The sequence below is a fragment of the Anopheles arabiensis genome, chromosome 3 (assembly GCF_016920715.1).
Source record: "Anopheles arabiensis isolate DONGOLA chromosome 3, AaraD3, whole genome shotgun sequence".
NCBI lineage: Eukaryota > Metazoa > Arthropoda > Insecta > Diptera > Culicidae > Anopheles > Anopheles arabiensis.
Window position 1 is genome coordinate 91,248,837 of NC_053518.1, and position 21,964 is coordinate 91,270,800.

Consider the following 21,964-nt stretch of genomic DNA (forward strand, 5'->3'; position numbering starts at 1 on the left):
TGGGTTTGGCCGCCGCAGTATTTGAGGTGGAATGTATTTAGCGTGGGAAATTGAATGGAGCAGACCCAACCACCTTCACATTCGCGCGCACACACACACACACCTGGTCAGGGTACGGGGCGCAGTAAACAAAATATTGGACCGCCATAGGTGTCGGATGATTTCGTCGGACCCTGCGTTCAAGGTCCACCATCAAGTTTTACAAATTCAAAGTTAATAATAAGATAGGCAAACGCTTACCCGGTAGCTTCGGCAGGTCAGATTTGAATTGCACGCCGAGGTCGAGGTCTGTAAATGAGAAAAATAACAAATTATTAAGCCGGGGCCTCTTATCTTCAGGTATAGGTCCCCTTGGACAAAAGTCACCAGACCTCACACCGAAAGGCAACCAAAAACAGCAAAATGATTTACGACCCATTTCAGAATTATGATATAGCCATAATCCGCAATAAATTTCACCCAATGTTTTCTTTTAACGGGTTTCAAATCATCCTTCCTTCGACAACCCGCCGCAACTCACGCGGTGATGGGGAGATGGTGTCAATAATGCAGACCCGGCCAAGAAAGCAGGGCCGCCGGAAGAGGACACCACACGACACGATCGACATTAATTGGCACATAAATTTGGGACCTGTTTGACGCAACCTATTCTGCCCGTTCTTGCGACTGCTCTGTCGTTCGTTCTTGGGACATCCGCCTCGGTGGGATAATGCTGCGAAACGCCCGAAAAACTTAAGGACACAGATAGCAGCAGCAACAACAGCAAACCGGTCCACATTGGCCACACAACTCCACGGCAAACGTGCCGATTGCGGCCACTTTCAATCGTTTCAACTTGGACTTGTTTCATTATGCATGATAATGTTCAAAACGCGAGACGACCAGATCTGCAAAGCATATCTTTTTCCTCTCCCCAAATGTGCTGGATTATGGGTTTGTTTTTCGGGGCCTTTTTTACCTTTTTTTTCGCGCGGTTTGACGGTTTTCCCATCATATCCTCTCCGTTCACTTTTCAAAAAATGCCGGCCATGACGGCCGTAACGGTCTGCTGTTTGCTTTCGCTTCTTTCTCCATCGTCCGCCGGGGTACATATAGACATATTTTTGCTGTCCGTAATTTATTCCTCACACACTAACTATTCTGCTGCTCCTTCTTCTTCTTCTTCTTCTTCTTCCGCAGATGGACATCAGCCAGCAGGAGTACGAGACGAAGTATGCAGAGTACTTGGAGCGTGTCAACCGTCGCCGTACCCTGGCCGGGACGACCGAGGACGGTTGGTACGAGCAGCGGCAGCTCTTCCGCTTTCCCGGTTCAGGTGAGTGAAGTTGGTTAAAAAGAAAGAGATATAGAAGAAAAACACATTCAAAACGGAGGACCATTATTTGGCTATCGCGAGGATTTACATCTTCTCGGAAAAGAAACAAATCGGAAAAAAGGAGTCAAGGTCAAAGGCGTGCTCCGAAACAAAACAGAAAGTCAAAGCCATACTTGAACCCGCGCACCTGATTTGAAACGCAATCGAACCCACGAGACCCATTGGACCAAACGGCACCGGGTTAGTCCGGATGACGTAAAAGTGAAACATTAATGGAAACATAAATTGTAGGATTTTCGGTTTCGTGTGCCGATGAGATGCGAAATAAGAGGGCGGGAAAGTCAGGCAGGTCAAGGGAGGATGGGTGCACCCACAATTCTTGTGCAAGCTTTAACCGTTATCGTGGTCATTAGTGTGAGGGAGCCGAGAAAGGATGGATTGGAATTCTAAGGCCGTTCGTTAAATTATGGAGTGATTAAAAGCCCCGAAAAGGAATTTGAATAATCCGCAACTGTTTAAAGGACCCGCTAGTTGGAGGTGCTTAACACCAATGCGATTAAAAACTTTTAATGAATTACAAAATACAATTAATTTGACTCAAATCAGACCAATTGGAGTGTTACTTACCGTGACCTATATATCTTTCCTACCCCCATATTCCAGATCACACACTGAACCATCGGAAACTGCGCCGCAAGCGTTCGCTGCACAACGACTACGATCTCGTCTACATCCGGTTCGATATACCGACGCGGAACGCCAGCACCGGCCAGATGACGGGCTTCCAGTCGCCCTCGCTGTACCACGACCCCCGTGGGCAGCACGGCGAGGAGGAGGAGGAGGAGGACGATGCTACCGTCGTCGATAACCCTGCCAACGCGCTCGACCACTCGTCGCCTTCGTCATCTCACAGCATCCATCGGCCGGGGCATCGGCAGTCCCTGTCCGAGCTGCCGCCCATCTCGCCCGAGAACATCGAGGAGTCGTCGTTGAACATCATGCTAACCAGAAGACAAAACAGCGCACGCAGCACAAACGCGCACAGTAAACATCAACATCACTCGCAGCAGCAGCAGCAGGCGCATCAGGTTCAACAGTCGGCACCATCGCCGCCCGCATCTCCCGCCCAGCTTCACCAGCATCAGCTGCAGGCTCACGGCCATCGGCGGAAGGGGCGGGTACGATTCAAGCAGCATCAGCAGCAACAACACCACCACACCTCCCAGCAGCAGCAGCACCAGCTTCACCCTGGCCGCGCAACGGTGACGATACACGTGTACCAGCTGGTGGAGCCGTACGAGCGCCACTTCCTCACCTCCAAGACGGTGGCGGTGCAGGAGATCCCCCCGAACGGGAGCCGCTGGTATCAGCTACCACTGGAGGAGGCCGTCCGCACCTGGCTGGACGGGTCGCGCAAGAACCTGGGCCTGGAGCTGTACTGCGAGGGTTGTCACGCACAGGACGTCCACATCGTGCACGACTCTTCGCCCTACTTCCGCAGCTACGACGAGACCCCGGTGCTGAACGTGGTCGGCCGGCTGGTGCAGCGCGAGAAGCGCTCCAAGCTGCAGCGCTACCGGCCCCAGATGCGGGACTACCTGTCGCCACCGAAGACGACCGCGTGCACCGCGGGCAACAAGCGCTGCTGCCGGCATCCGCTGCTGGTCGACTTCCGCGACATCGAGGGGTTCGATTTCATTATCCAGCCGAAGATCTTCGATGCCGGGTTCTGTCGGGGCCGCTGCCCGACCAAGTTCAATCCGGCGACGCACCACGCGCTGCTGCAGAGCCTGCTGCACGAGCACATCAAGTACGACGTGCCGAAGCCGTGCTGCGCCCCGTCCAGCCTCGACCACATCGATGTGCTGCACGCCGATCCGAAGAATCCGCAGCGGCTCAAGGTGTCCACCTGGCACAATATGCGCGTGCTCGAGTGTGCCTGCTCGTGATGGGCTTGCCGGAACGGAGTGCGGCCAGTGGCATTTATATCTCCAACGTAAACGAAAGTATTATCGCAAACCGTGTGCACAAAGCGAGCAGGAAAGGCGCCTGGTTAGGGGAAGTGTGGATTTTTGGTTGTACATTTCCTCCCCCATTTCCCTTCCGCGTATCTCTAGGCTGCATAGGTTCTTCTGCTGCGACAAATAAAACGGGTTCCACAATGGATAACACTAGAACGGGAAAAGAGAAGGGAAACAGAGAGAGCGAGAGAGAGAGAGAGAACGAGGGAGAGAGAGAGAGAGTTAATATATATTAGATTGTAGGTGTTTAGACGTTTAGAGAAAAAGGTGCAAAGCGTACAGATTTAGGGTCAGTCACCACTGGCAGAAGGACTACTGTTGTGCGCGCGTGTGTGTGTTTTGCTCTGTGTGCTTTGATCAGCCTGGACGGAGCCAGAGGTGGCAGACGGCAGCGCCCAGTAGCAGCGCGGTGGCGCGTTTGACAACGATGCTGAGTGTTTTGAATTTTATTTATTTATTTATTCGTACGCGAACTGCATCCAAGCAATCGGACGGTACAAAACAATTCACTCGTTTGTAAATGTATATATTTACTGTATTGTACTACCGTATGTATTTAGGTCGGGTTTTTTTTGCTTTGCGACCTGGCAGTTTTTTTTTTATAGTATGTTTTCCTTTTTGTTTTTTAGTGTCCTTTCATTTTGCATTAAGCGCTCGCTCTCTTTTTCGCGTGACATGTGTAGTTTCGATTGTTTTTTTTTTATTCTACTTCTCCCGTCTCTCTTTCTCTTCGTATATTTTCCCGCCAATTAGACAATACAATGAACAAAAGTGCATTTCATGGTAATTCATTTTAATAATTCATGTTTTTTTTTCCTTTACGCGAATAGTATTACTTTCACACTTTTATCTTGTAAGCAAACTCTTCCCAATACAATCCCGCCGCGATTACAGGGACGCAACAGAAACGATTAGAGGAGAGTTTTCACAGGGCCGACTCTAACGGAAAGCTAGCAGATGCTAATCCTACTTACCAAAGGTAGTAATTGTCCGGTTCAGGGATTTTTGTTTTGTTTTGTTTGTTGGCGCCCAATAAGTTGTACTCCGTTACCAGCGAGCAGTGCGAGTAAGCGCCTACCGCAACAAAACGCCGGCTAGAATTAAAAGCTTTAGAGGTACGTTTTAGGTTCCGCGCCATACAAACAGATCGACACAAATACAATACTTACACAGCTGTATATATATAAATGGTGTTAACGTCATCGTTCACTAACTAAGAGACTCGTTCCTACGCCCCCTTTCCCCTTTTGCAGAAGCTCTCGTGTCAGATAGTGTCCTATTTATTGAATCTTCATATACCCTGTGAGTGTGCATAACTCCCTGTACCGAGCGCACCATACCATGTTAGTGGATGCTTATCAAAAGAAGAGAGAGAGAGAAAAAGTAAATAAATCAATACAAAACAAATAAATAAAAATAATAAGTAAAAAAACACACGCACACAATCGAACGAACCGTACCCAAAAACCGAAACGAAATTTCCCCCTTTCGAACGATTCGAACGATCACGATTTAACGAAACGAAAGTAATAAAGTGCAGCCAGAGGAGTGCTTTTCACCCACCCACCCCGATGAATGTCAACGAAAACTGCAACCTACCAATTATGGGTGTCTATTGGCTTCTTTAAAAAAACATTACTTTGAATGGTATGATTGGCAAATACTTGTTTAATAAATAAACGTGCAAAAGCTACTCTCTGGAGGTTGCGTTTTATGTTCCTTTTTTTCGTTTACAGTACACTCCATCCGAAATTGAACACTTTTTAGTTGATCAGTTGTTATACAATTCAAGTTCCACCGCCGACATTTAAAATCAGTTCAAACTGTTTCCTTACAACGGTCCAGCCACGTGCTTACGTTCGTATTTCAAACGTCACAGATACATGTAGCATTTTCACCGGGCAGCACGTCTGACATTTCACGAAGAAAGCCGAAGTTTGACAGTTTGCATTGCGGTTTGATGACAACATATGTAAATAAATAAAAAAAAGATAAAATTACACCCACAAATTAGAAACACTTTAGAAAAGTGCTATTTTCTATCATCTTTACAACAGTAACGAGTTTCGTTGTCGTTTAGCTTTTAAACAAAATCATTACAATGCCACTGTACGAAACCATGCTGCAAGAAAAACCGGCCATAGTGCTGGAAATCGGTACCGCTTTGACCAAGTAAGTGCCTTACCTCGGGGACACCCATTTTAGGGAAAACGTTTCCTACTTAGCATCTCCCCTTCCCTTCCCGCTACAGATTAGGCTTCGCCGGAGAACCATACCCGCGCAGCATCATCCCATCGGAGGTGCTGGACCATCAGGCAAAGAATGCCGGCCTGACGGCACCGAACCGGCGGCTCTTCGACTACACCAACGAGGTCGAGCTGTACGACTGGTTGGTCGAGTTTCTCAAGACGATCTTCTTCAAGTACGTGCTCGTTAGCCCCAAAGACCGCAAGGTGGTGATAGTGGAATCCGTGCTCTGCCCGACCATCATCAAGGAAAAGCTGGCCCGCGCCCTGTTCGTCCACTTTGACGTGTCGTCCGTGTTCTTCGTGCCGACGCATCTGGTCGTGCTGGCAACGCTCGCCGTCGAGACAGCGCTCGTCGTGGACATCGGCTACAAGGAAGCGATCGTGGTGCCGGTGTTCTGTGGCGTACAGGCGCTGTACGCGTGGGAAGCACAACCACTTGCCGCCGAGAGCGTGCACAACGAAATCCGGCGTCAGTTGATCGAGAGCGGGGTGGACGAAGGTCTGCTCACCGAAAGCACGGTGGAGGACATCAAGATACGCACGTGCTTTGTCACGACGGCCGAACGGGCGGCCAAGTATCGTGCGGACGGTGGTGCATCGCTGCAGCCCTGCCCCGACGTTGACTATCCGGCAAAGGGTGAAGCGATCATTAAAGTTACCGGACGGTTGCGCGAAACCGCCTACGAGGTCATGTTCCCGGAGGATAACGATCGGCTCGGGCTGCCGTACATCGTGCTGAACGCGATTCTCAAGTGCCCCCGGGACATGCGGGTACCGCTGGCCAGCAATCTCGTCCTGATCGGTGGCAGCACAATGGTGCAGGGGCTGACCGTCCGGCTCAAGTCGGAACTGTTGGCCCTGCTGCAGACCGACCTGTACAGGGAGCGGCTGTTTGTGCAGGCGTTCAAGTTTCATAAGGCACCGGCGGAACCGAACTTTACCGCCTGGCTCGGTGGATCGATCTACGGTGCAACCGATCTGGTGCTGACGAAATCGATCACCCGGGAAGCGTACAGCAAGAATCAAACCATTCCCGACTTTACCAACTATGAGGAGACGCGCGGTGTGCCGATGCGGGGCTGACGGCAGAAGGGCAAGGGCCAGCGTGGGGGAACGGTAGCGATTAAGTGATAAATATTATTTATATACTCTACTCTAATTACTTGTACTGCTGATGCTGATGAGAAAACTCTAATCCCCGGGCGTACCCCGTCTTGTTGGCATTTTCTAAAGCGAAGTAAAGAAATATAATTCATCTTAATGAAATAAAAAAAAGTTACTTACACCAATACAAACGATGCCAATTTTGATTCTGGTTGGGTGGATTTTGAAACATTGTTTAATCTCAAGCTGATAAGCGATCATGCCAAAACAGCCGGCGCATTTTCCTATTGGATTACATTCTAACTGGATGCGCTTGGAAGAGGAAAGACGATGACAGCATTTTGTTTTTATTCGAAAAAAAGTCACTTGCTAGGGGGGGAAGAAATATCGATTAGCGCTAATTATTACTCCGCGGCTATACTAAACTAATTTCTATCTATTTTTCTCCATGTTCTGTGTAATGCGGCACTATTATTTACGCCAGGATTTACCTTGCAAAATCTATTCGTTCTGTTGAGGGAGCATACGAATACACCTGTAATGTATGGCACAAACACTACAATATCGCCTACTTATGCAAGTTTCATAGATGATTCTTCTCCTGCCTGCATGATCCTATCATTTATGTAAGCAATGCAAAAAAAGAAACATTTTAAAATGTATTGCTTAAAATTCCGTGTTATCTTCTTCCTCCCGTTCTTCCTCACCCTTCAATCAACATCAGCTGAGAGCGGCAGCGACACATTCCATTGCGCATCCCCCACCGGAAGAACATCGGCGAAAAGCACTCCCTTTCTCTTCTCCTTCCTCCCCCTGCAGCTAGTAACAATGTTTATCACCTTCCCTGCCGCAGATTACATAAAGTTAGCCCACGGGACGAAGAATATTATGCTGCCAAAATAGCGCACAGATTTTGTTTGTCTGCCTTTTTTCTCCCTCCCTCCCTCCGGCTTCTATTAATATCGTACCGGTGATGCGGTGACGGTCGAGCGGGCGGATGACAGCCAACACGAGTGGATGTGCCACTTGTGCAATACACCATTTTCCCGTTTGTTCGACGAAATGGATGCAAATTCCCGTCAAATGCCTACTGTGATCGGAACTTTGACCTACAATCATTGTAGCAAAGCGCACTCTTTTCGGATGCATTTTGCGCGTAACAATGTTCTTGGTCCCCCTTTTTCCTTCCCACCCCATTCCCAATCAATACAAGGAAAGTACTGAGACGACAAACTCTGTTATCGATTACGTGTATTTTCGAACGAATTTAAAACAACAAATACACACTACATTTACCCCACACTCTTGCACCAACAGAAAACCGAACCTTAAGAGTCGTGTTCTTTGCTCTCTCTCTCTTTCGTTCGTCGTTCATAGATTAGGATGTTCTTCGATTCGATTGGCTGCTTTTTTTCTAACAACGATTATGACCGAATGTGGTGACCCGCTGCAAAATCCGCTGCGATGGATGGTAGTGTTTGGGAGGAGGTGCATTGCCGGATTTCACGCTGGTCAGCTCATTCCACACACACACACTGATTTGTCTTAAAAGGCAGTCGTTACGCGCGCACGTTAGAATCGCAGCTCGAGTTGTTTCGTAAGAGATGGTGGTGGTGTGTTTGGTGGTGACGGGATTGAGTTGTTTTAAAATCGACTTTCGTACTCCACGATTTCTGATGGTTTTCTCTTCGCTGGTCAAAACACATTCTCTTCTCTAAGTAAAATCTAACGGCCAGTTTTGGAACCGCTTTTTTGCTTTGACGAATGGCAGCAGTACAGGTTGGTGGTGGTGGTGGTGTTGGTTAGCTGCGCACCGTTCGAAATTCGATAATGGCAGCAGGCGTTTGCTGTGAAGAGGGCTCAGCCACCTTAGGCAGCCTCCTTGGCGAGACGCTCCGCCTTCTCGACGACCTCCTCGATCGGGCCGACCATGTAGAAGGCCACCTCCGGCAGATGGTCGAGCTCACCGTTCAGGATCTTGGTGAAGCCCTTGATGGTTTCCTCCAGCGGCACCAGCTTGCCGGCGTGGCCGGTGAACACCTCGGCGACCTGGAACGGCTGCGACAGGAAGCGCTGGATCTTGCGGGCGCGGGCGACCGTCAGCTTGTCCTCCTCGGACAGCTCATCCATACCCAGGATGGCGATGATGTCCTGGAGCGACTTGTAGTCCTGCAGGATCTTCTGCACGCCACGGGCGATGTTGTAGTGCTCGGCGCCGATGATGTTCGGGTCCATGATACGCGAGGTCGAATCGAGCGGATCGACCGCCGGGTAGATGCCCAGCTCGGCGATGGCACGCGACAGCACGGTGGTGGCGTCCAAGTGAGCGAAGGTGGTGGCCGGAGCCGGATCGGTCAGATCGTCAGCGGGCACGTAGATGGCCTGCACCGACGTGATCGAGCCCTTCTTCGTGGTGGTGATGCGCTCCTGCATGCTACCCATGTCCGTGGCCAGGGTCGGCTGGTAACCGACGGCGGACGGGATACGACCCAGCAGGGCGGACACCTCCGAACCGGCCTGGGTGAAGCGGAAAATGTTGTCGATGAACAGCAGCACATCCTGACCCTCCTGGTCGCGGAAGTACTCGGCCACGGTCAGGCCGGTCAGCGCGACACGGGCACGGGCGCCCGGCGGCTCGTTCATCTGGCCGTACACCAGCGCGACCTTGGACGACTTGTCCTTTAGCGAGATGACACCACCCTCAATCATCTCGTTGTACAGATCGTTACCCTCGCGGGTGCGCTCGCCGACGCCGGCAAACACGGAGTAGCCACCGTGCGCCTTGGCGACGTTGTTGATCAGCTCCATGATGAGTACGGTCTTGCCGACGCCGGCACCACCGAACAGGCCGATCTTGCCGCCCTTCGCGTACGGGGCCAGCAGGTCCACCACCTTGATGCCCGTCACCAGGATCTCCTGCTCGACGCTCATCTCGATGAACTCGGGCGCCTCGGCGTGGATCGGCGCCGACAGGTTCGTGTCGATCGGGCCGCGCTCATCGATCGGCTCGCCGATCACGTTAATGATGCGACCGAGCGTCTCCGCCCCGACCGGGATACGGATGGGCGAACCGGTGTCCAGCACGCGCTGCCCACGCACCAGACCCTCCGTACCGTCCATGGCGATCGTGCGCACCGTGTTCTCACCCAGATGTTGCGCAACCTCCAGCACCAGCCGGGCGCTGCGGCCCTGCACCTCCAGCGCGTTCAGAATCGGGGGCAGCTGCTCGTCGAACTGCACGTCCACGACGGCACCGATGACGGCCACTACCTTACCCTGCGCTCCGGCCGCGGCATTCACCGCCGCCTTTGCCGCGTACGACCGGGCCAAGATCGGCCTGGTCGCCGCGGACATGAGCGTTTTCATCGAGGAAAACATCTCTTTTCTCGAATGTCACACCCTTTCGCCCGGATTTATGGTGTTTTTTCGGTTTCGCTGGTACGAACGGGGCCGTCTGGAATGGGGGGGAGAGATAAAAAAGCCGGTGGAAAATTAGCACTCGTACACTGCACACACACTGGTTATCTAACAAGATGGTGGCCGGGATGAAAAAAGTGAGAAGGTGGTTATGTAAAACCTAACCTGCCTTTTGCGGTGGACGACGACGTACCTACTCGGGGAAAATGAAAAGAGAGAATAAATGGAAAGAACTGGATTCGACCCCGGCGCACTATAAACGTCACGCACGAAGCCGCCCCGAACGGGACCCGAGCCCGGCACGAAGCTTGAGTGACGTTTCGAATGTCAAATGTTGAATGTTCGAATTTCGAACAGCTGCAATTTGCGGTTGGGTTTTGGAATGTTTTGTGTATTTTTTGGAAAAATTGCCTGATTAAACAGCAATACATGTGATATTTGAAGTATTTTGACACTTTTCTTCGATTATTTGGTCCATTTCATGTTCATACAAAATCTACATTCAGATACCGAGGAGATACCGTTATCAAGCAGCAGAATGTCTTCAAAATGCTTTATTATTTTATTGGATAAAAGTAAACCAATTTCAACACATTTATAACCAAATCACCAACCAAATTTAGAAATTTTCGTCTTCTAGCTACACTTCGGTTGTTTCAAACATTCAAAGAAGCAGTAAAAACATTTTCCCAAACGTCATCCGAGAGGGTTAAAAAAAACTCCACCTAGAAATCGAACGAACGTAAACAAATGCGGCAATTTCACCCCAAAGAGCACCAACAATATTTATCTTTCTCGCACGTAACTACCGAATATATCCGTGATTGGCTGGCAGAGTTATCAAAACTAAAATGCTACTGAACCGGTTATCCCGCATCGTTCAGGTGGGGAGTAAGCTTACCACCTCGCTGCAATGCAACCGGCTTCGAACGAGCTCACCGATCAGGAGGAGCCTCTGCCAGGCGGCCCATCCCAACGGTGCACTGTTTCAAATATCGGACGATAAAATACAGAAGTACCTCGAACGGCTGCGCCTGGAGTACTACGCGCTGAAGGTGCAGGAGCAGCGCACCCGAAAGGACATCCAGCGCATGCTGCTGCTCTCGAACGTGGTGGAGATGTACGAGCAGCGCAAGATAATCGTGGACAATCTCAGCTCGCTCAAGGAGCTGAAGGACGACAAGGACGACGAGATGGTGCAGCTGCTGAAGGAGGAGCGGGAAGCGTACGGTAGCATCCTGTTCCGGCTGGACAGCGAAATACTGAACGGCATTCTGTCGATGGACGACGAGGAAGACTACGGTTCGCTCATCATGGAGGTGACGGCCGGTGTCGGTGGCCAGGAGGCGATGCTGTTCGCGCGCGAACTGTTCGACATGTACTGTGGGTACGTGGAGTACAAAGGGTGGGAGGTGGAGATGCTGCAGACGGAGGATACGGACATTGGCGGGACGAGACACGCGACAACGGTCATCAGCGGACCGGATGCGTACCGCTACCTGAAGCACGAGGGAGGCGTCCATCGGGTGCAGCGCATCCCGGCGACGGAGAAATCTGGCCGCATACACACCAGCACCGTCACCGTGTCCATCATTCCCCGGCCGGACGATTTTCAGGTCGAGCTGAAGGAGAAGGATCTAAAGATCGAAACGAAGCGCGCAAGCGGAGCCGGGGGACAGCACGTGAACACTACGGACAGTGCGGTCCGGATCGTGCATCTGCCCACGGGCATTGCCGTCGAGTGCCAAACGGAACGATCGCAGCAGAAAAATCGGGAAATAGCGAAACAGAAGCTGACCGCCAAGTTGATGCAGATCGAGCTCGAGGCACGGTTTAGCAGTACGCAAGCGCTCAAGAAATCGCAAGTCGGCCAGAGTCTGCGCAACGAGAAGATTCGCACGTACAACTTCAATCAGGATCGTATTACGGACCACCGGATAGAGGGAGGCACTGCGCACAACCTGAAGGGCTTTCTGGAGGGTGGCGAGCAGTTGGACGACATGATCGAGAAGCTGCGACGCTCCCAGCGCCGGAAGCAGCTGATGGACATCATCAACCGGGAGTGTGAACAATGAAACTGTATTCCATTCCCTTCCTTAATCGCCTAGTCGCACGTTTTGAAGTAGAAAACATACGTTACAACCAAACAGTGAATTTTTTTCGTTGCACATTCGAAATTTGGTTTATTTGTGAACATTTCCCCAACCACCGGCCTGTCCGAGGTAAGTGACGTGCTCGCGCACTGTCTGGTCGATGACGTTCTGCACCTCCCGGCAGCCTTTCAGTGCCGTCTCGAGCACCTTCGGCAGATGGTCCAGATGGAATCGTTGCGACATTTCCATGAAAGCAATCTTCCCGCTGCTCGGTAGCGAGGCGACCGTAAGCGTCGGCCCACCGCTCGTTTCCTCCAGATGGGACACATCCATCAGCGGTACGTTCCCGTTCGCAAGCGACGCGGTGCACGCACACACGTACTCCTTCAAACAGATGCCCGCATCGATGAGGGCCAGGGTGGCCGCATTGACCGACGCGCAGTAGTTACCACCGTCCGCCTGCAGCACCTCGATGTACACATCGATCTGTGACCGGGGGTAAAGCTCCATCTTGATCGAGGCACTGAGCGCTTGCTTCAGGTGGATCGTCATTTCCTGCGATTTGCGATCGCCGCGCGGTCGCTTCTTCCGTTCGCCCGTCGAAAACGTGGCCATGCTGTACTGGCAGTTGACGATCGCCTCGTCAAAGTTGCTTCGCTTCGAGGATGCCTGATGTGGTCCGTAGACGGCCGCCAGTACCTTGGTGTTGCCCTGCTCGACGTAAGCGCTACCGTCCGGTTGGCTGAAGACACCCATTTTGCAGTGTATCTGGCGCAGTTCATTCGCTCGCCGGCCATCCAACCGAAGGCCCTGGTCCGAGAGTAGCTCCATTGTGTGTGGGGAAGGCTAAAATTGTAACAAAAGCAGCGAAAGAACGTGCGACGGCCGGCGTGTTTACCCGTGGCGGTTGCGAGTTTATTTATTTACACTGTTTTGACAGTTCGCGTGTTGCCGCGTGCTTGTGTGGTGAGTACAGTAGGCTATGGTGGCGCAGTTTCGGTCATAATTTTTAAATTTCAAATTTACAGCACTGTTTCATGCTGAATGTGCTGAATGCACACGTGCACACGTCGTTATCAATTTCAAATTGTGTAACGGAAAGTATGTCGATTTAAAGTACAGTTAATTAATTCAATGCCAAGAGAAACTGACGTGGCTGATAAAGTGATAAGAAATAGAAGAATGCTCTTAACGTACTTTACTAAGAAAATGACTATAATTATGACGGCTTTATTAGCTTTAGCAATTCTTTACATCGATTTTCCAGAAGGATGTAGGACACAAAACTGACTCATTCGGACGTGTGGGTCAACCCATCAAACCGTACAAAAACTAGCCAATTAGTACATCGTGTTTATTAGTAGGTAAGACCAAGCGTTTATTTATTACATTCCTACATTACATTACTTTCACATACTATCTGTTCTTTCATTTCGTAAGCCAAAAGTATCAAATTTGGAATATTTTTTGTTTTTCTAAATTTTTCTGATTTATTCTTCACACGTACCGGGTGTAAGAATGTCTGTATCTGTTTTTCGGTCACTATGTTTCCTTTCCATCCACGGTTCGAGAAGCACAAGTAGGATTAAAGGGGAAATGGGGAACAGCTCTTACTGCGGAAAGAGCGGAGGGCGGAAATAAATAATTTTAAATTTACATCTTCGTTTACATCGCATCTCGCAGCCGCCGTTGCGAGGAAGGAAACCTCTGACCATCTCAGTTTCGTACGATTGTGCCAACCATACCAGCACAACCGTTGGCCGATCACAATTAGTTGTTGCGTGCCCGCAGCACGTTCGACCGTGGGCTGAACACACCGATCTGGGCCGGCGAGCGGTTCTCCTTACCGGGGAACGGTGACACGATCAGCTGCTTCTTCGGCGTCTTCGGGCTGGCCGTTGCCGACAGGTACTTGATCGAACCGTTCAGCTTCTGGGGCGAATCGAAGGTGGACAGCTGCTGTTGAAGGTTCTGGATGGTGTTTTCCTGCTTCTTGTTCAGCTCTTGCAGTTTGGCAATTTTCTGTAATGAAAGGGCAGAGGAAAAAGAGGACCTTTAGTATACGTTTCTCATCGTGATTAAGATAAAACGTACCGCTTTGAGCTGTTGCTGATCTTTATTGCATTCCAGGTTCTTCATCTTCTGGCGATTGTTCTGATTTTCCAGCAGCTCCGTGTACTTGTCCGAGGTCTCTTTGGCAAACTCTTCCACAATGCGTAGCTTCTCTTCCGTTTCCTTTAGCTTTAAAATGTGAGAGAAAGCAGTTTAAATACAAAGTTCCATTTTCGGGCTACAAAACACCTTACCTTTTCGATGATTTCTGATCCATTCTGATCACCGCCTGCACTCTCGATCATCTCGTGGATCGTACCAAGCGGTTGCTTCTCCGACATTCCACCCTGGTGCTGTTGCTGCTGCTGTTCCTGCTGCTCCAGCTGGTTGATGATGTTTTCGATCAAAAAGTTCGGCACCAACCGTTCATCATCGTCAACTGCCTCCTGCTCCTCCTGCTCCACCGGGCCTCCAGCACCGAGGCGACTCTCCGCCTGGTTGTACTTCTCGAACTGTTCGCACTTAAACCGGAACGTCATGTTTTCCAGCTTGATGTTTTTGTTCTCGTTCTCCAGCTCGAAGATCTTCTTGTCCTTCGTGTCCAGCTCGATGCGGGCCAGCTCGATGCCGTTCGCAAACTCGTCCAGCAGCGCCTTCAGATCCTGGATGTATGCTTCCCGCGCATCGTACTTCTTCTTCAGCTCCTCGTACATCTCCAGATAGCGGCCCATGCTTTCCTCCATCCGCTCGCTGAACAGCTTGCCGATCTGCGACACCGTCAGTATCGCTTCCTCCTCCGAGCTCATCAGCTTCTCGAACACCTCGTTCTTGTCGCGCATCTCCTTCTCGAGCGCGGTCGAGGAGGTGCGAAGCGCTCCCAGCACACGCTGATACTCGACCAGCTCCTCCCGCAGCTTGACATTGGCCGTCTCGATCTCCGCCTTGCTGCGCAGCACCTGCTCCAGCTCCGCCTTCAGCAGCTCCACATCGCCGTCCGACTTTTTCAACCGCTCCATCAGGATGTTCACCGTCGAGCGGGTGTTGTTCAGCGTCAGCTGGTAGTTGTACTTCTCCGTCTTGAGTCGCGAGCACTCCAGGGCCAGATCGCGCGCCTCCGTCTCGAGCTCGTCGCGCGACTTCGCGCCCGGCTCGAGCTCCACCTTCAGCCGGCGCTCCAGCTCCGCCAGCCGGTTCTCGTTCTCCTTGATCACCTCGTTCGAGGCCTCCCAGAGGGTGCGCAGGTCGCGCTTCTCGAACTCACACTGCATGATCTCCGTTTCCGCAATCTTCTGACACTTGTCCAGCTCCTTCTGCCAGTGCAGCTTCTCGGCGGCCAGCGCCGCCGAGATCGAGCTCTGGATCGACAGCTCCAGCGCCTTCACGCGCTCCTCGTTCTGGATGTCCGCGATGCGGATCTTCTCCTCCGCCTGCTCGCCGATCCGCTCCAGCTCGCGCTGATGCTCCTGCTCGAGCCGCTTCACCCGGTCGGAGTGCTCCTTCACCAGCTTCGACTTTTCCAGCACAAAGATCGACTCGCACTCCTTGATCTTCATCTCGTTCAGCTCGGTCATGGTGGCGACCTGCGCCTCGTGCTTTTTGCACAGCGCCGTCAGCTCCTGGTTGAACTCGTTCCGGATGTCGCTGCGCAGATCGTCCATCTCGAACTGGCGCTCGTTCAGCTCCTCCTGCATGCCGGCCACGATCGCGACCTGCTCCGCCACCTTCGTCAGCAGCCGGGCGTTCTCCTGCCGCAGCTGATCGATCTCGCGGATCGTATTGCGGCCCTCCTCCACGTACCGCACCATATCCTCCTCGGCCTGCGCCTTCAGATAGCGCACCTGCTCCTTCAGATCCCGTCCCTCGATCACCAGCTCATTCAGCCCGTCCTCCATCAGCTTAATTTCGTCCGTCTTGCGCTGCAGCTCCACATCGTGCGCCTCGAGGATCTCGCGCAGTGCCACCAGCTCCTCGTTCAGGAAGTGGTTCTCACCCTCAATCACCTCGTAATCGTTCTGCAGCATCCGGTGCACCACCAGCAGCTCCTCGTACCGGATTTCCAGCTCCGTCTTGGAGTCGTGCATGTCGCACAGCTGCCGCTCGTAGCTCCGATGCAGCTCGCGGATCTCTCCCTCGTACTCCTTCACCTTCTCCAGACAGCCCTCCGCAATGTGCTGCAGCAGTTCGTCCGCCTTCGTAATGCTCGTAAGCTCACGCTCCAGCAGCATGATCTGGTTGTCCTTTTCCGCAATCAAACTCATCCGATCGAGCTCGGCCCGCTGATGCTCCGCCCGCAGCTCTTGCATCTTCGCCTGCAGCTGCTCATTTTCTTCGCGCGCTTTGGCGAGCGCCTCCTTGTTAACGTCGATCTTGTTGTAGAGCTGCACGATCGGTGGGACTTTGCTGGCGGCAGGCACTTCCGGTGCCTTTTCCGAGCTGCCACACTCCGCGAGACGGCTCAGCTTTTCCTCCTTGGCGGAGGACTTCTTCGGCGTCAGGTCGGAGATGTGCTTGAACTTTAGGCGACGGGGCAGCGAGGGCGTCCGGAACAGGCTGAGGGCGCTTTTGGTCGTCTTGATCGACTCCGCGTCCATGCTGCCACCGATCTTGATTTTGTCCTCCTTCTTTGACTTCTTCGGGAGCTCCTTCTCTTTCGGTTCAGCGAACGCTGAAGGAGACGAAACGGCTGGTTGGGAAAAGGAGGAAAGAAAGTGGACAAAAACGGTTAAAAACTATGGATCATAAATAATGCTAAATTCAAGGAGCGACATTCCCTTGCCGCTAGCATTTCGTCAACGTTCAAACCAATTGATGTCCCGCTGGGTCTGTCTTACAAAAGGCAGACGGCAAACTGTGCCTCTACTTGGGTGTCCCCCAACACTTATTCTTAAGACCGTTAAGCAGCAAGGCTCGTGCGCAGCCCTTATCTATCCCCCTCCTTCGGTCTGTTTGGACAGATGGCTTAAGGTCACGCACCAGTAAGCATTACTGGTGCCACATCTTTCGACACTTGGTGGACGAACCTAACCCAGTCTTACAATGAGCAGCATTACAGCTTGCAGCTTTTGCCATAATGTCCGCTCACACTTCCTGGCCATTGTTGGTGCGTAGAATGAAAGAGCAAATTCGTCACTCACAAACAAACAAAAAAAAGGCTATCAAAACTCACATGAAAACAATCTGGCGTAGGAGAAGATGTACATGCTCAGGGGAGAGAAAAAAATAGTTATTGTATATGAAGAAAATAGAACTACCCAAAGTGTAGTGTGACACTCTGCCTTTTTCTGAGTATAAAGCCAGAAATGATTAATTAAAAACTCATACAAAAACGATACAAAACTCAACGAAGGAACTCTTTTTTTTCTTGTCTCCACCAACACACAACACCGTCCACTCGCAACTTCATTAATCATACGCATCAGAGCACGTGAACCGTGGCGTGATGCGGTTCGTCACACGCAGCGGCAAAGAAAAGGTGTGTGCGCGCGCGCCTTCCACCTTTGAACTTGTTCCTTGTTCTTCCCGGTGGAAGGTCTTAGCGTAACCCCAAAAAAAAGAGAGAATGAACCAACAAACAGTTGGAAAAGGTGTGCAGCGTTTGTTCAAACTGTGGGGGAAAAAGGGATCACACACCCATTCCGGAAATGGTGCGGCCCTCGAGACATCTAATTGCTGCGCTCTGGGCTCGTAATTACTGGCGCGCACGTGGTTGCTACGATCGTTCCTTGTAACGGTCGGATCGGTGTTATTTCGTTGGGGGGAAGGAATGATTTTAACATTCTTTAGAAAAAAAAGCGACAAAGTAGTAAAGATAGACCGATAAGAGTTGCTGTCGTGTGGGCGCAGTAAAGGAAAGTCGCGTCCATAGCGACATACGCACGCGTGCGCGAACGACACACGCCGTTGTGTTGAATTTGAATTTTAACGCACCTGCGTCCGTTGCCTGACACGCTAACTAAGGCATAGCCTACTGCTGTAGGGTAGTATGTGCAGTTAAGCTCAACCTTATTCTTCCTTATTCTTGTTAACATTCTTCAGTCAAGATGAATCGAACAGAAATCAATTATCGTTCATCCTCAAAACATTCCTCCATAGCGCTCCCCCTGTCCGCTCGAGTCGAGTTTGCGCGGGAAATTACATTCAAACACTTTCTCACGCTGCACATCCATCTAGCAGCTCTTCAGCTTGCAATCCGGTCCCTTCGCTTTGTCCGTTCAAAATCGCCCCTATGAACCAGCATGCATACGCAATCAAGCAGTGCGCACAATACTTGATGACGGGTAAAAATCGCTTTTCCTACTCTGTGCGCGTATGTGTGTTGTCGCCCGTAAAAAGGACGTTTCGTTTGCGAGGGGCAAATAACACCGTTCGTTACCAAGGGGACGCGCGTTTTCTCACGCAATATATCCGGCCCTGCGCGTAACGCACACACAGTGTTGCGCGCAGGAAGCTTGGAAGAATGCGCAATGGCAACAAGCAACAATCACGCGAAAAGGGAGCGGGACTTGCAGAATGTGCATTATAGACCGTTGTGACGAAGACGTTTCGTTGGGAAAGGAATATTGAATGGGATTGTTTTCTGTATGGGGAAAAAGAATTAAGATTAAAACGGACACTTACCTGGCACATCGTTGAATCTCTTCAGCTTCGCCTTCGAGAACGACATCTTCAACATTTATATAGTGTTTTGGGGGGTAACGGGTGCGGGGGGGGGGGGGGAGCGATAATACAAAACAAAAACAACGAAAAAAACACAAGAACGTGCCCAAAACGAAAAAAATGTTTGAAACAAACACAAAAACGAAACGAAAATCGCTTAACTTTTGCTCGCCCTTCCCGGGTCTCGCTCTCGGCAAACAGGTAAACTTAATGAAAATAACCAAACTTAACAGAAGGCTGTTAAACCGCTTGTTTTGTACATAATCGGGATGGTGGTGACGAGATGGTGCTGGTTCTTTTTTCCACTTTCTATTGCCGTTTTGTGTGTTCTTGTCTGCTTTTGCGGATCATTGGTACTTGCTGGTTCGTTGTTGAAGTCGCAGACACACTCTCTATCCGCATTGAGCAATATTTAGTTATGGGATAGCTATAAATTCACTTTCAGTTCACACTTTCCTAAATCACATGCTTTCTGAATCGTTCTTTAACTCGGTATATCCCTTTCCGTTTCATAAAACAATCTCAAACACACACACTAATCCTCTCTAAACTAAACTAGGCCGAAAGAAAAATCAAGTTGCAAGTGAAACTTTGCCTAACCGACGCTCTAGCGATGCGCTCCTGACTGTGGTTCCGTTACGAATAAAATGCACACTGCCCGTTCAACGCCGATCAAACGGCAACCTCGAGCGAGGGAACACTCACACAACGATACCCGGTTTGCCCGGTATATAGCGCTATTGCGGGTCCAGGCACAGCAAACAGGGGGTTGCACGCATGAAGAGCTAAAGCGGCAAGCAGGTAGGCAACAAGAAGGAAAAGAGAGGGCCGAATCGACATCGACGTCAGGACATCTTTTTCTTGGCGCGTGTCGTAAAGGAACTAAGCGGATAAGGAACGGTGGGGTAATATCGTTATGTACCAAGGTGTATGGTCCTTGGTTGGCGGGCTTTTTAAAGGGGGTTTTGGTCGTTTTGCGACTGAGAAGATCGTTACAGGCCGGTAGCAGGGACCGTGTGCCAACCGTTTTATGGCTCCTGTAGGTGACGGTTAGGTTTGTGTAAATCAATGATTATAGTGTTGGGGTTCGGGTTGCGCTTTAAGAAATCCGTCTGCAGCTGGATCCTAAAAAGGGGAATAAAAAGATCAATAAGGATGCATTATTAAGAGGTTTAGATAAAAGGCAATAAATGGTGCAAAATAAGAAGATGATTTAGCTTAAAACTAATAAAATTCATCAAATACGTAGAGATGGTTCTTATCAATAGAAATTAGTATAATTCAAAAATAAAGTAAAAATAAATTCAATTTAAAGTAGAATAATTGAAATTGATTGCCACAACCTTCGCCCGAATCAATCATCCCACAAACAGGGGAAAAGATCTCGCCAAAAAAAGGGGCCACGATGTTGGACGTGTGCACAAAAACTTTATTGTCGTAACATAAATCATTCAAAACGCTTTCCATTGAAAAGCGTCTTTTATCGTCGCAATCGCTTCAATGCTGCAATTGCAACGCACCGGGACGTACTTTCCAAGATGCCAGTCAACAACAGCTGCCCCTGGGTACCCTTGGCTTTTTGGAGGGAAACTCCTATTTGCTTCGACATGTTTCCCCTGTCCCCCGGGGTGTGTGCTCTTCAAAGACGGCAGGAAGCAAACCGCACACAAACGTTCGTCCTCAAACGGATTGGAAGGAGATCTCCCGCCAGCAAAGACATCGTCTCGATGTGGTGGTGGTGGTAGTGTTATGTACAACGCTGAAAGCTGAAAAAATCAGCTGGTTTGCTTCCTTTTGCATCTTTCTCGCATCTTTCGTGACCGTTTCTTATTTAAAAATCGTCCCCGTTTGCAAGAAGGACACCGCGAAAGGAAATGGAAGAAACGCCAAATAAGAGAAGTATACGGCGAAAAGAAAGAAGCAAGGAATAATGTAATAAGGGAATTAAATACGCAGTTTCAGTTTCGAACGGTTTCGAAGGACGAAAGAGCGCAAGGAAAAAGGAACCGAAACGAAAAAGGGATAAGACACTGGAGATTCAGGGTGTTCGGTGCTTAAAGGAATGGTTAGCGAGAAAGGAAAGAGAAAGATTAACAAAACAAAACAACGACTGGGAAGATGATATGAAATGGAATGAGAATTTGCAATTCTTCCGGACGGTCGGTCGGTCCTGCCCTGTCGCACGATGTTTATGATAATTTGCTGTGCCGGGATTGGGACCGGTTTAAAGAGCAAGACTGCTTGTCGTCCCATTTTGGGTAGCTCCTGGATCGCCCGGACAGCCCGGCTGCATTAGAATTAGAAATATGAACTATGGAAAATTTGCATTTCCTTTCTTTTCTCCTTCTGGATTATTGTGCTAGCCGGTTTTGCGTGTGAGTTTTTCCCTTTAATTCCCGCAAATCGGGTTACCTCGCAAGACATTTGGAGTGGTCAAAGAGGATGAGCGTGAGCATTTTTGCGATGCAAATGTATTAAATTGATTGGGGTGCAACTATTTTGAGTAATGTTTAACTGAAATAATATCATATTGATATACAATGTTCTCTAATTGTTTAAAAAGTCGAAAAAAAGTCCCATCGTAGGACTTTCTTGCTCCAAAGGTCTTCAAAACTGACAAATTAATACATTGTTTTAAATAAAGTTCCTCAAAAGACTCTACACACCACAGATAATGCATCTATCATGTGCTCCACTGACTGCAAAAGAAGAGGCATGAGATCAGTTATGGGTAAAGTTGGCAAAAATCCGGAGTCGACTCCGATCCGACTCCGATAAATTCGGAATCGACTCCGGAAGGTAGGTCCGCCCGACATTATCAGGAATTACTCGGAATCGTCCTAAGTCGGTCGGAGTTGTTCGGAGTCGAAGTCGTCCGGAGTCGTTCAGAGTCGTCTGGAGTAGGTCGAAGTCATCCGGAATCAGTTGGAAATAACTCAGACTCCGAACGACTCCGAGCAATTCCGGACAAATTTGAACGACTCCCAACGACTCTGGACGACTCCGACTACGAACGACTCCGGACGACTCCGACTCCGGGCGGAACTAGTAGTTCGG

The 21,964-nt window shown here is 50.2% G+C and overlaps 7 protein-coding genes across 11 annotated transcripts in view; 3 read left to right on the forward strand and 4 right to left on the reverse strand.

The window, feature by feature from the left end:
* The window catches only part of LOC120904700, a 41,347-nt gene extending 40,091 nt beyond the window's left edge, over positions 1 to 1,256 (reverse strand). The window contains exons 1-2 of the mRNA XM_040314923.1: positions 959 to 1,256; positions 241 to 288 (exon numbers count right to left, since the gene is read on the reverse strand). Coding sequence (XP_040170857.1) covers positions 241 to 288; positions 959 to 994 — 84 coding nt within the window. The 5' untranslated portion in view covers positions 995 to 1,256. The remainder of the gene's footprint in view (positions 1 to 240; positions 289 to 958) is intronic.
* The window catches only part of LOC120904699, a 34,942-nt gene extending 29,904 nt beyond the window's left edge, over positions 1 to 5,038 (forward strand). For all 3 annotated transcript variants that reach the window (XM_040314921.1, XM_040314920.1, XM_040314922.1), the window contains exons 3-4: positions 1,180 to 1,315; positions 1,979 to 5,038. In XM_040314921.1, coding sequence (XP_040170855.1) covers positions 1,180 to 1,315; positions 1,979 to 3,264 — 1,422 coding nt within the window. In that variant the 3' untranslated portion in view covers positions 3,265 to 5,038. The remainder of the gene's footprint in view (positions 1 to 1,179; positions 1,316 to 1,978) is intronic.
* Positions 5,039 to 5,302: 264 nt separating this feature from the next.
* On the forward strand, positions 5,303 to 6,880 carry LOC120904704 (actin-related protein 10). The gene is made up of 2 exons (XM_040314931.1): positions 5,303 to 5,508; positions 5,588 to 6,880. The coding sequence occupies exons 1-2, from the start codon at positions 5,438 to 5,440 to the stop codon at positions 6,666 to 6,668; spliced, it is 1,152 nt and encodes a 383-aa protein (XP_040170865.1). The 5' UTR covers positions 5,303 to 5,437; the 3' UTR covers positions 6,669 to 6,880.
* A 1,027-nt stretch (positions 6,881 to 7,907) lies between these two features.
* LOC120904701 (ATP synthase subunit beta, mitochondrial) lies at positions 7,908 to 10,404 on the reverse strand. 3 transcript variants are annotated; one of them, XM_040314929.1, is made up of 2 exons: positions 10,300 to 10,404; positions 7,908 to 10,143 (listed from the first exon to the last, which is right to left on the reverse strand). In XM_040314929.1, the coding sequence occupies exon 2, from the start codon at positions 10,065 to 10,067 to the stop codon at positions 8,559 to 8,561; it is 1,509 nt and encodes a 502-aa protein (XP_040170863.1). In that variant the 5' UTR covers positions 10,068 to 10,143; positions 10,300 to 10,404; the 3' UTR covers positions 7,908 to 8,558. The 3 variants fall into 3 exon arrangements, with proteins under 3 accessions (XP_040170863.1, XP_040170861.1, XP_040170862.1); XM_040314927.1 differs by having other exon boundaries at positions 10,272 to 10,389; XM_040314928.1 differs by having other exon boundaries at positions 10,276 to 10,375.
* A 414-nt stretch (positions 10,405 to 10,818) lies between these two features.
* LOC120904703 (peptide chain release factor 1-like, mitochondrial) lies at positions 10,819 to 12,247 on the forward strand. Its single transcript, XM_040314930.1, has one exon. It carries the CDS (start codon positions 10,958 to 10,960, stop codon positions 12,179 to 12,181), a length of 1,224 nt encoding a protein of 407 aa, XP_040170864.1. The 5' UTR covers positions 10,819 to 10,957; the 3' UTR covers positions 12,182 to 12,247.
* A 13-nt stretch (positions 12,248 to 12,260) lies between these two features.
* Positions 12,261 to 13,139, reverse strand: LOC120904705 (exosome complex component RRP41). Its single transcript, XM_040314933.1, has one exon. It carries the CDS (start codon positions 13,028 to 13,030, stop codon positions 12,290 to 12,292), a length of 741 nt encoding a protein of 246 aa, XP_040170867.1. The 5' UTR covers positions 13,031 to 13,139; the 3' UTR covers positions 12,261 to 12,289.
* A 441-nt stretch (positions 13,140 to 13,580) lies between these two features.
* Positions 13,581 to 20,029, reverse strand: LOC120904698 (interaptin). The gene is made up of 4 exons (XM_040314918.1): positions 18,869 to 20,029; positions 14,506 to 16,934; positions 14,294 to 14,440; positions 13,581 to 14,221 (listed from the first exon to the last, which is right to left on the reverse strand). Exons 1-4 carry the CDS (start codon positions 18,921 to 18,923, stop codon positions 13,970 to 13,972), a joined length of 2,883 nt encoding a protein of 960 aa, XP_040170852.1. The 5' UTR covers positions 18,924 to 20,029; the 3' UTR covers positions 13,581 to 13,969.
* Positions 20,030 to 21,964: the final 1,935 nt, after the last annotated feature.

Excerpts from the sequence above, each read along its gene's own strand:
- LOC120904703 (XM_040314930.1), top strand. The coding sequence starts at position 10,958 with ATGCTACTGAACCGGTTATCCCGCATCGTTCAGGTGGGGAGTAAGCTT.
- LOC120904701 (XM_040314929.1), bottom strand. The coding sequence starts at position 10,067 with ATGTTTTCCTCGATGAAAACGCTCATGTCCGCGGCGACCAGGCCGATC.
- LOC120904698 (XM_040314918.1), bottom strand. The coding sequence starts at position 18,923 with ATGTTGAAGATGTCGTTCTCGAAGGCGAAGCTGAAGAGATTCAACGAT. Across the intron at positions 16,935-18,868 it reads GAGATTCAACGATGTGCCAG|CCGTTTCGTCTCCTTCAGCG; the intron begins GTAAGTGTCCGT and ends TTTCCCAACCAG. Across the intron at positions 14,222-14,293 it reads ATCAGCAACAGCTCAAAGCG|AAAATTGCCAAACTGCAAGA; the intron begins GTACGTTTTATC and ends CTTTCATTACAG.
- LOC120904705 (XM_040314933.1), bottom strand. The coding sequence starts at position 13,030 with ATGGAGCTACTCTCGGACCAGGGCCTTCGGTTGGATGGCCGGCGAGCG.
- LOC120904704 (XM_040314931.1), top strand. The coding sequence starts at position 5,438 with ATGCCACTGTACGAAACCATGCTGCAAGAAAAACCGGCCATAGTGCTG. Across the intron at positions 5,509-5,587 it reads ATCGGTACCGCTTTGACCAA|ATTAGGCTTCGCCGGAGAAC; the intron begins GTAAGTGCCTTA and ends TTCCCGCTACAG.